The sequence below is a fragment of the Asparagus officinalis genome, chromosome 5 (assembly GCF_001876935.1).
Source record: "Asparagus officinalis chromosome 5, Aspof.V1, whole genome shotgun sequence".
NCBI classification, from domain to species: domain Eukaryota; kingdom Viridiplantae; phylum Streptophyta; class Magnoliopsida; order Asparagales; family Asparagaceae; genus Asparagus; species Asparagus officinalis.
Genome location: NC_033798.1, coordinates 6,195,485 through 6,208,259, shown reverse-complemented (window position 1 = coordinate 6,208,259; position 12,775 = coordinate 6,195,485). Strand labels below are relative to the sequence as shown.

The 12,775-nt window shown below is 36.3% G+C and overlaps 1 protein-coding gene across 1 annotated transcript; it reads right to left on the bottom strand.

Moving 5' to 3' along the window:
- LOC109841318 (actin-related protein 5) lies at window positions 269-12,213 on the bottom strand. Its single transcript, XM_020410247.1, is given in 14 exon segments — window positions 269-815; window positions 817-832; window positions 834-958; window positions 2,879-3,221; window positions 3,771-3,898; window positions 3,978-4,412; window positions 6,103-6,193; window positions 6,289-6,398; window positions 6,869-6,978; window positions 7,131-7,233; window positions 7,857-7,898; window positions 11,647-11,774; window positions 11,848-11,918; window positions 12,021-12,213. Coding segments are annotated over 14 exon segments (2,169 nt in total). The 5' UTR covers window positions 12,113-12,213; the 3' UTR covers window positions 269-440.

Genomic DNA, 12,775 nt, shown 5'->3' with positions numbered 1-12,775 from the left:
CATATTCTATTTAGTATCATTTTAACATACTTTTAATCAATCATTTTTTTCTTATTGGTTTTAAATATTCACATTCCTTATATAACACTATTTTAATATTTTTTACTTTCACAACATTGTACTTTCTCAAGTAAAACTTGGTTTCATGTCAGTCAAAATATTATGAAAATTCAAATTAACTTCAAATTGTATTTGTTTTCTGTCAATTCAAATATCAACATGAAAATTTAAATTAGGTGTAGCTCATTTAAACAAACATCAAAGAAAATAAATAATCGTAATATTAAAGTTCAAAGACAAAAGTGAGCACAAACTATTAAAATGAAAATGAGAAACAACTTTTAGTTAGAATTAAGCTAAAAATACTTAATCATGATATTTAACCACATGCATTGCACGCGTATAAAACCTAATAATAATATAAACACAGAACTCCATAGTCATAGGCTATACTTGATTTTGTATTCCCTCAGTGCACCTTCACCTTTCTCGTAATAATCTTGGATACTGAACGTCTGTGATGGAAACTGCAAGGAGGTAGCATATGCTGCTGCACCTCTCCACGCATCTAATATCTCGTCCGATGCCCTAACTACCTTGAGAGGTGAACGGTATGGTCGAATTCTCCGAATTCCGTTTTCTAATCTTGAATCCAAACCAGGGAAAAGAGTACTTCCGCCGGTTACGAGAACAGAACTGCACATTCTGCTCTTGATGGTTTCATCGACTGAAGAGAGCCTGCGGAGAGAGATCCCGACCATCTCATCGAGACCTGCTTGATCCACTCCGACCATTGTGGGCTGGAAAAGTATTTGCAGGACATCTGAATCGCCAGCTCAACCGCCGAGAGAAAATGCTGGAAGTGCTTGCCGCAAGTGAGAGGACGGTAGCGTGGGAATTCTGGTGTACCTGGGAGCAATGATGCTTCGAATTTAGGAACAAACTCTGGGTCTATATCCTACAGAGAGATTATAGAGCTTGTCACTTGTCGTATAAAGGAATTAGTAGAAATGGTCAAATAGTGAAGCAAGTGCAGTAATACAAAGTGAAAATTGTAGATAATAGATATACCCCCTGTACGATGATGCAGTCAATTACTCCAAAATTATTTTATTAGATATAGATATCCGCATATATATATTTTCCCGACAGTATATGGATATCAAATATCCATATCTAGGCGGCAGAAATGGACATGTATATCATTTTAAATTCATAATCGGTTCAAGTAGATATGGATGTAGATAGAATATAAAAATCCAGATTCGGGAATCTGGATATCCACAGCGACCAGAGGGGAAAAACTATTTTGGCTTTAAATTAGTGGACCTAAAACTGATTTTATTATCCAGAGATCTAAAATTTAGACATTATGAATGCAACGGTGAATTATAATAAATTTTAGACAGCTCTTGTATCGCATAGCATATATATACATTTGAATTTTATCATTTTGATTTCTCTCAAATTCGATAAGTGCATAATTTGTTTTCCTTTCATCCAATCTCTAACCATATCCGTATTTAACTTTGGCGGATATGGAAATGGGTTTTTTTACGGAACTATATCCATATTTATATCCGTCATCAGTAAGCCAATACACATATTAGTAAATGCCAAATCCATTAAACATTGCCCTCTGTTTTAACTGAAAGAAGACTAAATTGCTAAATGTTGGTAAATGTCATAACTGATCTGTTTTCCCAACATGGTAAACTAATCACATGATGATAGATTACATTTTGCAATAAGTTTTAACTGGAATATGATTAAATTTCCCTCTAAATTGAGAGCAAAAAGTAACAGTGTTTGAGATTTAGCGAAAAGAGCTTAAAAAATGCTTTAGTTTGCATAAATGAGTACATCACAATACAAAGATTAACCCTGAAACAAATGGATGAAAATTTCTTGTCCATGTGTGTTACGAGAATCAAACTAATTGAGAATAAACTACTTACTGTACTTTACATGTTTGTAGTATAATAAAGTGTGGGAAATGAGCCGTGGAAGTCAAATAAGGTTCAAGGCAAGGATTCCCTTCAAAGAATAAGAAAAGGAGGAAAAAAAGAAGTCCATGTGTTACGAGAATTTCTTGTCCATGTGTGTTACGAGAATCAAACTAATTGAGAATAAACTACTTACTGTACTTTACATGTTTGTAGTATAATAAAGTGTGGGAAATGAGCCGTGGTTGCCGAAATTACTGTGCAGTAACATTCTTTTAGGAACTTATCTAGGCAGGAAAAAGCCCTAAACTAAAGGTTCTGAGAAGGTGGGTATATGGCTTTTGAAACAAAGAAATAGCCAGCATATCAGATTCTCGTCTCCTTTTTCTCTCATATTTCCTATATCCCACAGAAATTAATACCCTCTCTTATAACTCAAATTCACTTTTATCCAACCTCCCTTTCTCATAAATTTTCAAACTATAATAGAAATTTCATTTCATAACACAACTAATTTAAAACATTCTTCGATGAGACCTTATCCATTTGAAAAAAGCACCAAAATTCAAAATGCATTACCCCTGCTGCCAGAAGGATTTTTTAAGTACTCTCTTACAATCTATCCATAAGCAGGTGGAACACTGAATACACCCTAGACAGGAAATAAGCAGTTACCAGGACAGATGCTTCAATAGATTGAAAATGCTGTTATAAGTGAAAAGTATCAAATATATCAGCAAGGAAATCATTCATTATTTTATTAGCCCATAACTTTAAACATAATGAGCATGAGAACTAAGAACAACCATGTGAACTAAAGCTCAGGGTATTGATATTCCAAGAATCAGTATAGAAAGACCAATAACAGATGCCAACAAGTCGGTAAAGGGAAACAAGGGTAAAGGGAAACAAGGAATTGCAATGGAACTGACCTGGAGCCTACTGGAGATGCGAGCTAATTCTGCCTCATTCTCGTCTTGCCCCTCATCTTCTTCATCAACATCCTTGCTCATCAGTTTATACAGTTGCCAATCTTCATCTCTAGCTCCAAATGTATCTTCACCTTTCCCTCGATCAAATGCTGCAGTTGTCAAGAGGCGCATTCTTTCCCTTTGAGCAGCATTCAGACGTTCGCCACGACCTGTATTCCCTGATGAATTCTGATTACCATTTGTACGGTTGCCATTTGTCTTGAGCCTCTTCCTCTGCTCAACTTTCTCAGAGAGTTCTTTATATTTAGCTCGTAGTTGCTCAAGATATTGTTCTGGGTTCTCTCTGCATTAAAAATAACACATAGCCAAGCTGTGATAACTTGATTAACAGCTCTCCATGTCGACATTAAATTTCAAATTACATGCAGAGGATTGCTGAGGATATGATCCTCAATATAGTCAAACAACATAAAAGGATTCATGTAGATGTAGCTCATCCTAAAGACCCAAAAATAAGCTTTCAGAAAATTGTTCTTGTTATTAAGATATAAAAATTGCATAAAGAAAATTGAATGTCACCGCCAGACAGAAAAGGACACAAGGATTCTAGAAAGTGAAATATTGGAATCAGACGGAAGCCTATAATTAGCATCCAGCAGAAGCAAAAAATTAGATAGTCAATCTACATTAGTAGGAGAAAGCATGTACTAGCTATTATCTCGCTCACTGAGGAAAGGATGCTCATGTCCTTCAGTTTTAAATATGGATTAACTTCGCAATCAATTCTATAAAAGACTTCGACAATTATTTTTCGTGGAAACAAAACTCTTGAAAACAAATCACTTCAAGATTCTCCGGGTCAGGCAAATTGTTGAAAGGCAATAAAACATACAGTCGCTTTTCTTCTTCTTCTTGATTCTGCTTCTCCCTCAGTAATTCTTCTTCAACGCGCTTTTGCTTAGCACGCAATCTGCCCTCTGTTGTGGTCTTGAGAAATGTCTGCTTTCTTTTTTCTTTAATCTGCCAAATGAAAGATTTAGAGTCACACCCAGCTAAGAAATCAAGTATATAATGACAAATGGATTGAAGTCCACAATACCTGCTCAGGAGTCAACATGTCATCAGGAATATTAACGAGTGGAAATCTCTCTGCCAATGAGGCCTCGTCCATTTTATCCTCACTTTCATCAGGCTCGCCCTTTGCCTTTCGTAAGGATTGTGTTACTCTTAGAACAGCAGAGTCAATTTCGTGTCTGGAAACATAACCAGCTGCTGACAAAATAGAGGGAATCTCATCTTCATCCACCTCCTCAAGCTGATCCAAGAGATCTTCTAAACCTTGAAGTTCATTTTCCAGCTCGGATATTCTAACAGACTTTTTTGCTGCAGCCATGTCTCTCAATCGCTGGCCTTGCTTTTCTCTCAAAGCAGCTTTTCTGGCAAGTTCCTCTTCAGATGGGCCCACTTCTCGTGGAGGTGGAACCCAGGGTAGTTGCCAGTATCTGGTCTTCTCTTCAGCTTCTTTTGTCCCTTTCTAAAACAGAAACAAAATTTCTATTACATCTTAAAGCAGACCGGAAAAAAAATGAAAATGAATATATAAGATTAAAAAATTGAAATTTGATCTATGTTTTTTTTATTATAAGTTAACGAAACTCCATACTGTTGCAGAGATATTGCTTAGGAAACAATAAACCACTCTTAAATTTTGAAAGACTGCTTCTTGAGTAATTGAGTTTGTCCTTCATGTATGTCAACAAGATGCACAAAAAATTTAATAGCTAACATTATAATTGAAATACAACACAACCAAACCATGGAAAACTAGCCGGTATGGTCCTCAAACTAGCAGAAACTGTTCTACCTAGCAATGTCCACCAAAAGAAGAAAGATAAGAAAAACAGAAAAGAAATAAGAAAGGAAAGAATGCTAAGAGAGATGAAATTTTGTCTATTACCTAAGAAGGCAGATTGTTAGGGTCTTTACCTGATACAGTCATACACGCCAACAATAGTTAAGACAGTAAACGACTATCGAGCAATCTCCGGGCACATTATGCAGTCTACTTGACAGTAATCCAGATCTAGTTATCCACAATAGGGAAATGGTAACAGCAACAAATTTCCAAAGGAACAAAACCCTTTCCATCGGTGTGAATCACTGATCTGTTTTGCATGATATCTTAAACTTCAATTTTTGGACAAAGATAAGAGATATCCAAGAATGAAGCAAAATACAGTAGCAAAATGCAGGAAGCAACTGAAGTTCTTGGTCATCATTTAATCATTTATCAAATGCTTCCAGACATGTGAAAGAAACGTTTGATGGTCCCTTGAGTGCAGAAGAATAACCAAAAGAGTGGCATGTAAGGTGAGAAAGGGAACTTCAAATTGTTTCAAATAACAGGCTGAAAAGGCTAAAATTAAGTAGGAATAAATTAGGCACACCCAGTATCTTACAGTACTGAGCATGGTACTGCAAAAATTTTATCAAAGAAAAATTAGAACAAAGGGAATATGTTTTAGAGCTATTTACAAATAAGAGACGAGGCTTCCAAATCTCCTCCTTACTCCTATCTCCCCACCCCATCAACCTTCTCAGAAATGAACTTAGCAGTCAAATTGTCTTGCACAACATTGTCAAATGAATATGAAAACCCGTCTCCAAATCTATCTTCCTTTGCACAATAGCCCAATCTCACCACCAAAGTTCGGTATCAGCACTTGGATGTTCCCTAAAAGAGAAGCTTCCTCGAGCTAACGAAAAAAACCAGGAACACTCAAGTGACTCTTGGAAACAGGATAGAAAGAACTTATCTTCCAGTAGCAACAGGCCCAAAAGCAAACTCTTCAACACACAACATGCAATGCCAAGGACACTGAAGCAGCTTACATAAGCGGCATTGCACATGCATGAATCAGCTGTTGCTGTGTGGTTTAAACTGGCGGAAAGGCTGACAATATTTGCAAGGAACTCAATTTGGAAAGGTTAGGAGTAGATAATAAGAAGCTCCAGAGAAGCAATGAAAAGTAAAATTCTGCCCAAGTCCAAGTACCTCGATGAAAGCAATATTAGTCATGAAAAAGCACGGAAAGAGAACAAAAGTAAATCAGAGTAAAACTATTCCCACAGGAGACGATTGAAAAATAGTTTAGGTTGCAAGTATTCAATTAGAGAATGTAATTGCCGCAATAAATTTTGAAGCAAAAAAATAAGAAACCAACCTGGAACAATTGCAATTCTGACTGATAATCAGAAGCTACATAGCAATGTTCCCTTTTCAGCTCCTCAGCTTTTTCCCATGAGATGCTAGATCTGCAGAAGTGCATTTAAACAAGCCTCGTGATAGAATAAAAGGGACAAGCTTCAACTCTTTACTTTAAAAATAAACGGGATCAAAAAGCACATACGCATGATTAGGATACTTAAGAGAAAGAAGCTGCTTCAAATAATCAGTTACATGATATCCACCAATATTTGTTCTGCAACATGCATCAATCACAGGCTCCCCTGATAGAAACTGCATGATAACAACAGATAAACATCAATAATATGCCTAGGCGATCAAATGAAAATTAGACGGCATTAAACTGTCTCCAAAATGCAGAAAATATGAGAAGCATCACTCTTAAAACTGTTATGGTTAAATGTAAACAGTCCAAAGGAGATAACTCTAACAGAGTTGTGTAACTAGGAAAACACTCATGGAGCTGAATCCCAATATCTGATATAACAATGTCCTTGAAGATGTCTATCGATCCAACAGAACTTTATCACATCTCTAAAGACCTAGCAAATATGTCTATTTTAAATAATTCATTTCACTAGCTCTCCAAATAGTTACTGATCTCCTTTCCTAATAAAGGCGTCTTTCAGTATCATCTGCACTAGCTTGCTCACATATCGAAATAGCATGCCTACCAAAGCAAGCTGATTTGCAGGTCATTAGATTATCAAACTTGCTTGCCTGACGCATGACATGAGACTTACAGGGATGACATGGCTTGTTGTCAGTCCCGAACAAACGACAAGGCCATCTTCATTGCAAACCCCAAGTTGCTGATTTAACTTGTAGCTGAATGCAGCATCGACACCAAAAGCTGAAACAAAAGAGTTTCAAAAACAGATGACAGAAATAATAAGAAACCATTATAACATGTTTCACCTTGCCTTAAGAATATAGAATAGATACACAATTCAACCACAACTTAATAGAATTGACTTCAAGAAGATAGTAGGCAAAAAATTGTACCTATGGATGGTATGCCATAAGTCTCAAATAGAAGCTCCGCCATTTTACTGCGCGATGATATAGGGTTGCATATGCATTCTGTCATCAGAATGGGATGGTCAACCTGTTCTGCCCTCAAGTTTAGTATATAGTGCAAATTTATCAGTTTCATAACCACTAAAACTCCAAATCACGGACTCAGAATAAAGCAAGGTTGAAACAGAAAGTTTTAGTTTGAACAGTTACTATGAAAGTGTCAGTCTATAATACATCTTCAGCAATGTCATTTTCAGAATAGTAGTATGAAGTTCTATATAGGGTAGCGGTCATTGACTCATTGTACATACATACATATATACATGCACACATACTCACATTCATTTATGCAAAATCTAAAAAGAAATTAGCAAGCAGGTCGACAATTATGTTTCCTATAGAAATGAAAAAGGAACATGTAGGTAGCTAGAAAGGCGTCTATGCACACACATACACGCATGGTTATTTGCTAATAAGATCAATGTTCTAAGTAAATTAAATATTTATGCATATGCATATGCACAAGCAGACACAGAAATGTGTCAAAGCACACACAATGTAGGCATCAAATTGTGTAAGATATCTTTCAGTCATGCATGCATCATTTATGTTAAGGTTGACATCAGGTTGATGCCTTGTTAAGAAAAGTAAGCCCACAGTATGAGATGCCAAAGTAAAAGAAAACTTGTCAATCTGTACCTGTGTACGTACCTTTAAATCTGCCCCCAACCGATCTAAAGCGTAATCAAGAACCTAGAACAGAAATTAGTATGTCAAAGAGAAGATATGAAGAAGCAAACAAAGAGTTGAAAAGATGACACCTCAAGAACACAATATATGAGAATTAATGAGGGAAAGAATGCAGAAGCAGAAGACTAGACATATACGTTGACAGATTGGCATCCCAAGACTGGACATAAATCCACACACCGATATACAATAATCAAACTATGAGTATCACCCATTTGTGATTGAATCGCATTGGTTACTAATTCAATAACCAAGTAGAATAAACAACATATCGGAAGGAGGGAACGTGTTTACTGATCTAAACAATCCCCTACAAGACCTCAGAATCTACAGTGTGTTGTTGCCTTCAGTTAACAAGTGCATGGTATCACAATTGATCATGGATTTCAGATCTTACAAAAGTAAACTAATTACTTTATCAGCACTTCCTATTTGTAAAACATAGTCTAGTCAAGTCCTGCGATAGATTATCGTTAACCTGCAACTGACTGAATAAACAAAGGCAAAGTCTAGCTGCCATCCACAGTATATCTTGAGCTACCAAGGGGTATATTTTCTATTTTCCAATGAGATTTGAACATTGTGCAGTAGGTCTCTTGTCACAGCATGCTACTTGGTGAACTCTGCTATTAACTACAAAAATAGAGAGAGTTTTCTGTAAATTGGGAGTCATTTCCTTTTTCCTTATAGCAAAAAACCAGGTTGGGTAATATTTTTCTACTTATTGGTGTGTAAGGACAGGACATTACAAGGTTTTGACTGTCTCTATTATATAAATGCTATATGCAAAGAGAATGGCCTGGATAACCCGTGCGTATCAAAAACCATAAAAAGTTATGGATATGCCGTCCACATATTCAGGACAACCTTCCTGTACCCTTCAAGAAAGGGGTTTGGCCACAGTAACTAATAAGAGAAACCAGGCAGCACGCTATCTCTTCATGATGGACAGAAAATATTTCCGAGGGACCCCATGCAATAATTAACTGTGTCTTTGACCTCTTGGAATCACAGGGCTAAAGTAGACAAACATAGCCCTCATGTTTGCATAAGTCCACCGACGACTAAAAGAGGGGCGGAGCTATATTGAGGCCAAATGGGCCATGGCACCCCCTTGGAATATGTAGGCCTGAGAACCTCTATTACTCTCTTAGCTCCACTACCATCCATGAGAAAGAGCCTTTCCACTGCTAGATTAAAGGTTGACGGTGAGAAATAGGGAAATTAGGAAGAGGGATAAGAAATTGTGAAAGAAATTGGGTTTCTTTATTTCAAGTCTTGATTGAGGAAGGAGATGAACAGTAAGCTCTTACTCCTTCAGATCATTGTAACGTTCAACAAACTACCTAACCACATGGCATCATCCTACACAGTTACTTAAATGATTCACCACATGGCTACAATCCAACATATGAGTATACGACTAACACATTTGCAGCGAGACCCTATTGAAAACAAGGACTACAAAAGAACCCAATTAACAATTAACAAAGAGACCCTTTCTTTCAGATTTCTTTTTGTGGATCAGTCCGTATGAGTTCTTCTTCAGCTCTCCTACAGCTCGTTCACATGGCTCATAGTGGAGCTAAGACAGAATAGAGGTTCTGCCTCACAGAATATAAGAAAAAACCAAGTAGTATGGATGTTTAACTAATAATTATATTTAGATGGGGATGAAATGCATAGATACCTAACTTGAGAAAACTCTTCCATTTCTTGTTTTATCTCTAGCTCTCTATGGCTAGCGAACAATGCTAAAGAAGAACAATCAATAGTAATGCAAGTATGTAACTTTAGGGTTTACTAAGGGTTAATTGCAGATAAACCCCTTGTAGTAGCGCCTAGTTCCAAATATACCCTACAGTTTTTAATTGTGTAGATACTACTCCTTGAAGTATTTTGCGAAAGTGCGATAGACCACCTCAATGATTTTTTTTTCCTACTCTTTCAAGTATTCATAAAATTAGAAATTTGGAGTTTATCCACACCAATAGAACTATTGGGGTCTATCCACGATTGGGCGATACTCCAAGGGGGTCTATCCATAATTAACCCATTTAATAAAGACTATTGAATAAAAGATGGATGCTCATGTATCCGTTAATGTACACGTTAATTGAGTTGGAATGCTATTGTAAACACCATATTATAATTGGAAATAGGATTTTGAAGGTCTTGTTATGTAACGAACTAACGATGCTAGATGCTAATCAGTTGTGCTTAAAAAATTATACGTTGTGGTGTTTAATCACTTTGCGGACCCCTCTTGCCGAAATTCCTAGCTCCGTCACTGAACTAAACTCTACAAGTGCACCTTAAGATGATTAAATTGCATTAAATGTTTAGATCTTTGTAAACTAAAAATTTTCAAATACTTGAAGCTAAAATTATTCTTTCTTATATACATCTCTCTTTAAACTGTAGGAACATTAAATAAAGGTGCAAAGATTAGGTTTAAATATGCCATCTTCTTCTACCTAATAACCTCTGGTGTCTTCTGGTACACAGTGGATTCTTATGGATTATAATTAATAACCTCCTCTGTACATAGTGGTTTCTTATGGATTACAACTAATTATTCTTTCTTACATACATCTCTCTTTAAACTGTAGGAACATGAAATAAAGGTGCGAAGATTAGGTTTAAATATGCTGCCTTCTACCTAATAACCTCCAGTATCTTCTGGTACATAGTGTATTCTTATCGATCTAACTAATAGAAAATGCCCACTGGTTTCTAGGGTACGAAGCACATTTTGCAGGGATAGAAGATCAAACCCGTGCCAAAAGGAAGAGTATTATTTATTAGCCCTTTGAAAATCTCATGTATTCCAAAATAAATAGAAAACCATCTATTTTAGTCCCGAAAAAGATCACCTATTTCCTAAAGTTGTAAGTTGTAACAGAGGCACATCTGTATAAAATCTAATATTAAGATGAAGCCTTGAATAATTTAAGAAATCAGAGACTAAATTCTAATTAATTCCTAATGAGTTGTAACATAACGAAATCTTTGTAAAGCCTAATATAAGATAATTTTTTTAAAAAATTAAGACAGAATTATCACAATATGAGTGGGGTTTTTTTTCAGAATGATTTTTTTTCACAGAGAGCATATCATGATCTTGAACCTAGAACCTCTATCCATCCTACCCTTTATCAGTGAGCTAGGTCTCACCAGCTACATGTTTTTCCTTTTTCCCTGAAATATTAACTACTACTAAGGTAACATTTCATGACGAAGATACTTCTGTCACCGTGTATTATTACAAAAAGTTTGGAGATGAAATATATACCCCTGTGCAATGTCACAAAAATCTATTTTGGAACTAAGAGTTTTTCCCCCACATTACTATGGGGACCTTCAAGTATAAAAAAGAAATTACATTATGTGCACCTCCTTCTATATTCATACGTCTTATTTTCTCCTGCTTGTTGAGGTTTTTCTCCCCGTGCATGTAACATCACCTGATGGGAAAACTATGACCGAATGATCCATTTGTGCACCGGATGAGATCATTAAGCTTAATGCTAAAATTGATACCTCCGTGCACGAATGACATACAACATGTGAGTATCATTAATCAAATTTCACAATATACATGAACAAGTCTCAAATGGTTTCAAAAAGCTAAACCATCACAGGGTCAAGTTTTCCTATTGTTCTTCTAAACATTTTCCACTGGCGAATAAGGGTAGATAAAACATGATAAAATAACAGAAAATCACAAAATTCAAAAATCCAAACTCACATATTCCATGATCTCATACTGGTAAACGACATTGTTGTCAAACGGAGAACGATAGGACGTCCTCGTACAGTCAAAATACTTCAGGTTCGCTGGATCATGATGGTCTCCAACAATAGTAACAGTATCACCTGCATCAAATAAAAAACTATAAAAAAAATCAAAACTTTCAACAAATTTCTACAAAATTTCGGCTAAAAATACCTGTCGATCTATGGCGAGGCCTCTGCACAACGTTGCGAAAAGTGATTCGAGGATCGGACTCTCCCGCCCACCTTCGGAATCGAATGAGAGACGGCAATTAGGTCAAAAAAAGAGAAGAAATGGCGACATTTTGAAATTAGGGTTAGGGTTAGGGTTTTAGGGGGAAATTTTACCCGATACGGAAATGGGAGCCGCCATTGTCGATGACGATGGGGGTGTCCGGGGAAAATCTCCAGTAGTCTGATTGGCGCGGGATCGAGGGCATCTCTGTTGATGCTTCTGTGTTCTCTTTCTGCGTATTTGCTTCGAGGAAAAAAAAATGGTGGCGTTGTTTTTTAGGACGACGACAGCGAGAGCTTTTCTTCGTTTTTTCTCCTAAACCCTGAAACACTTGCGTTCGTCCTCGTGCTGGGCTGGGATGGGCTGGGCTGAAACTGGGCCTCCTCAAACAGAATAGCCTGTAGGCCTTTTCTACAACGAAGATATTTTTAAGGACCTCGTGAGCAAGGCTCAAAAAAATCGGTGGTGTTGAGAAATTCAAAAGAGTTTTTTTTTTCTTCTGAAAACCACCTTCAAAAATAATCGGGTTATTTACAGAAACCATCTTTAATTATCTGTTTATACATGAATTATCTTTTAAATTCTTTTTTATTACAATTAACCATCTAAGTCCTTATTTGAGCTAAGTTTTTACGCTAATTTACCTCACCCAATCTCCATTAAGGATCATCTTTCTAATATATTTTCTATTTAACAACTAATCATTCAAGTAAAACAATTTTTAGCTGAAAAGTGAGCCTAGGGGTTTGATTATACTCAAAATATCCGAGCGCTTAATATCATGGGCCTTCTTACTTCTTTGTCTCCTTGACTTTTCATGGGTTTCTCATATTCTACTCATTTAATTTTAGTTATAAACAATGTATTT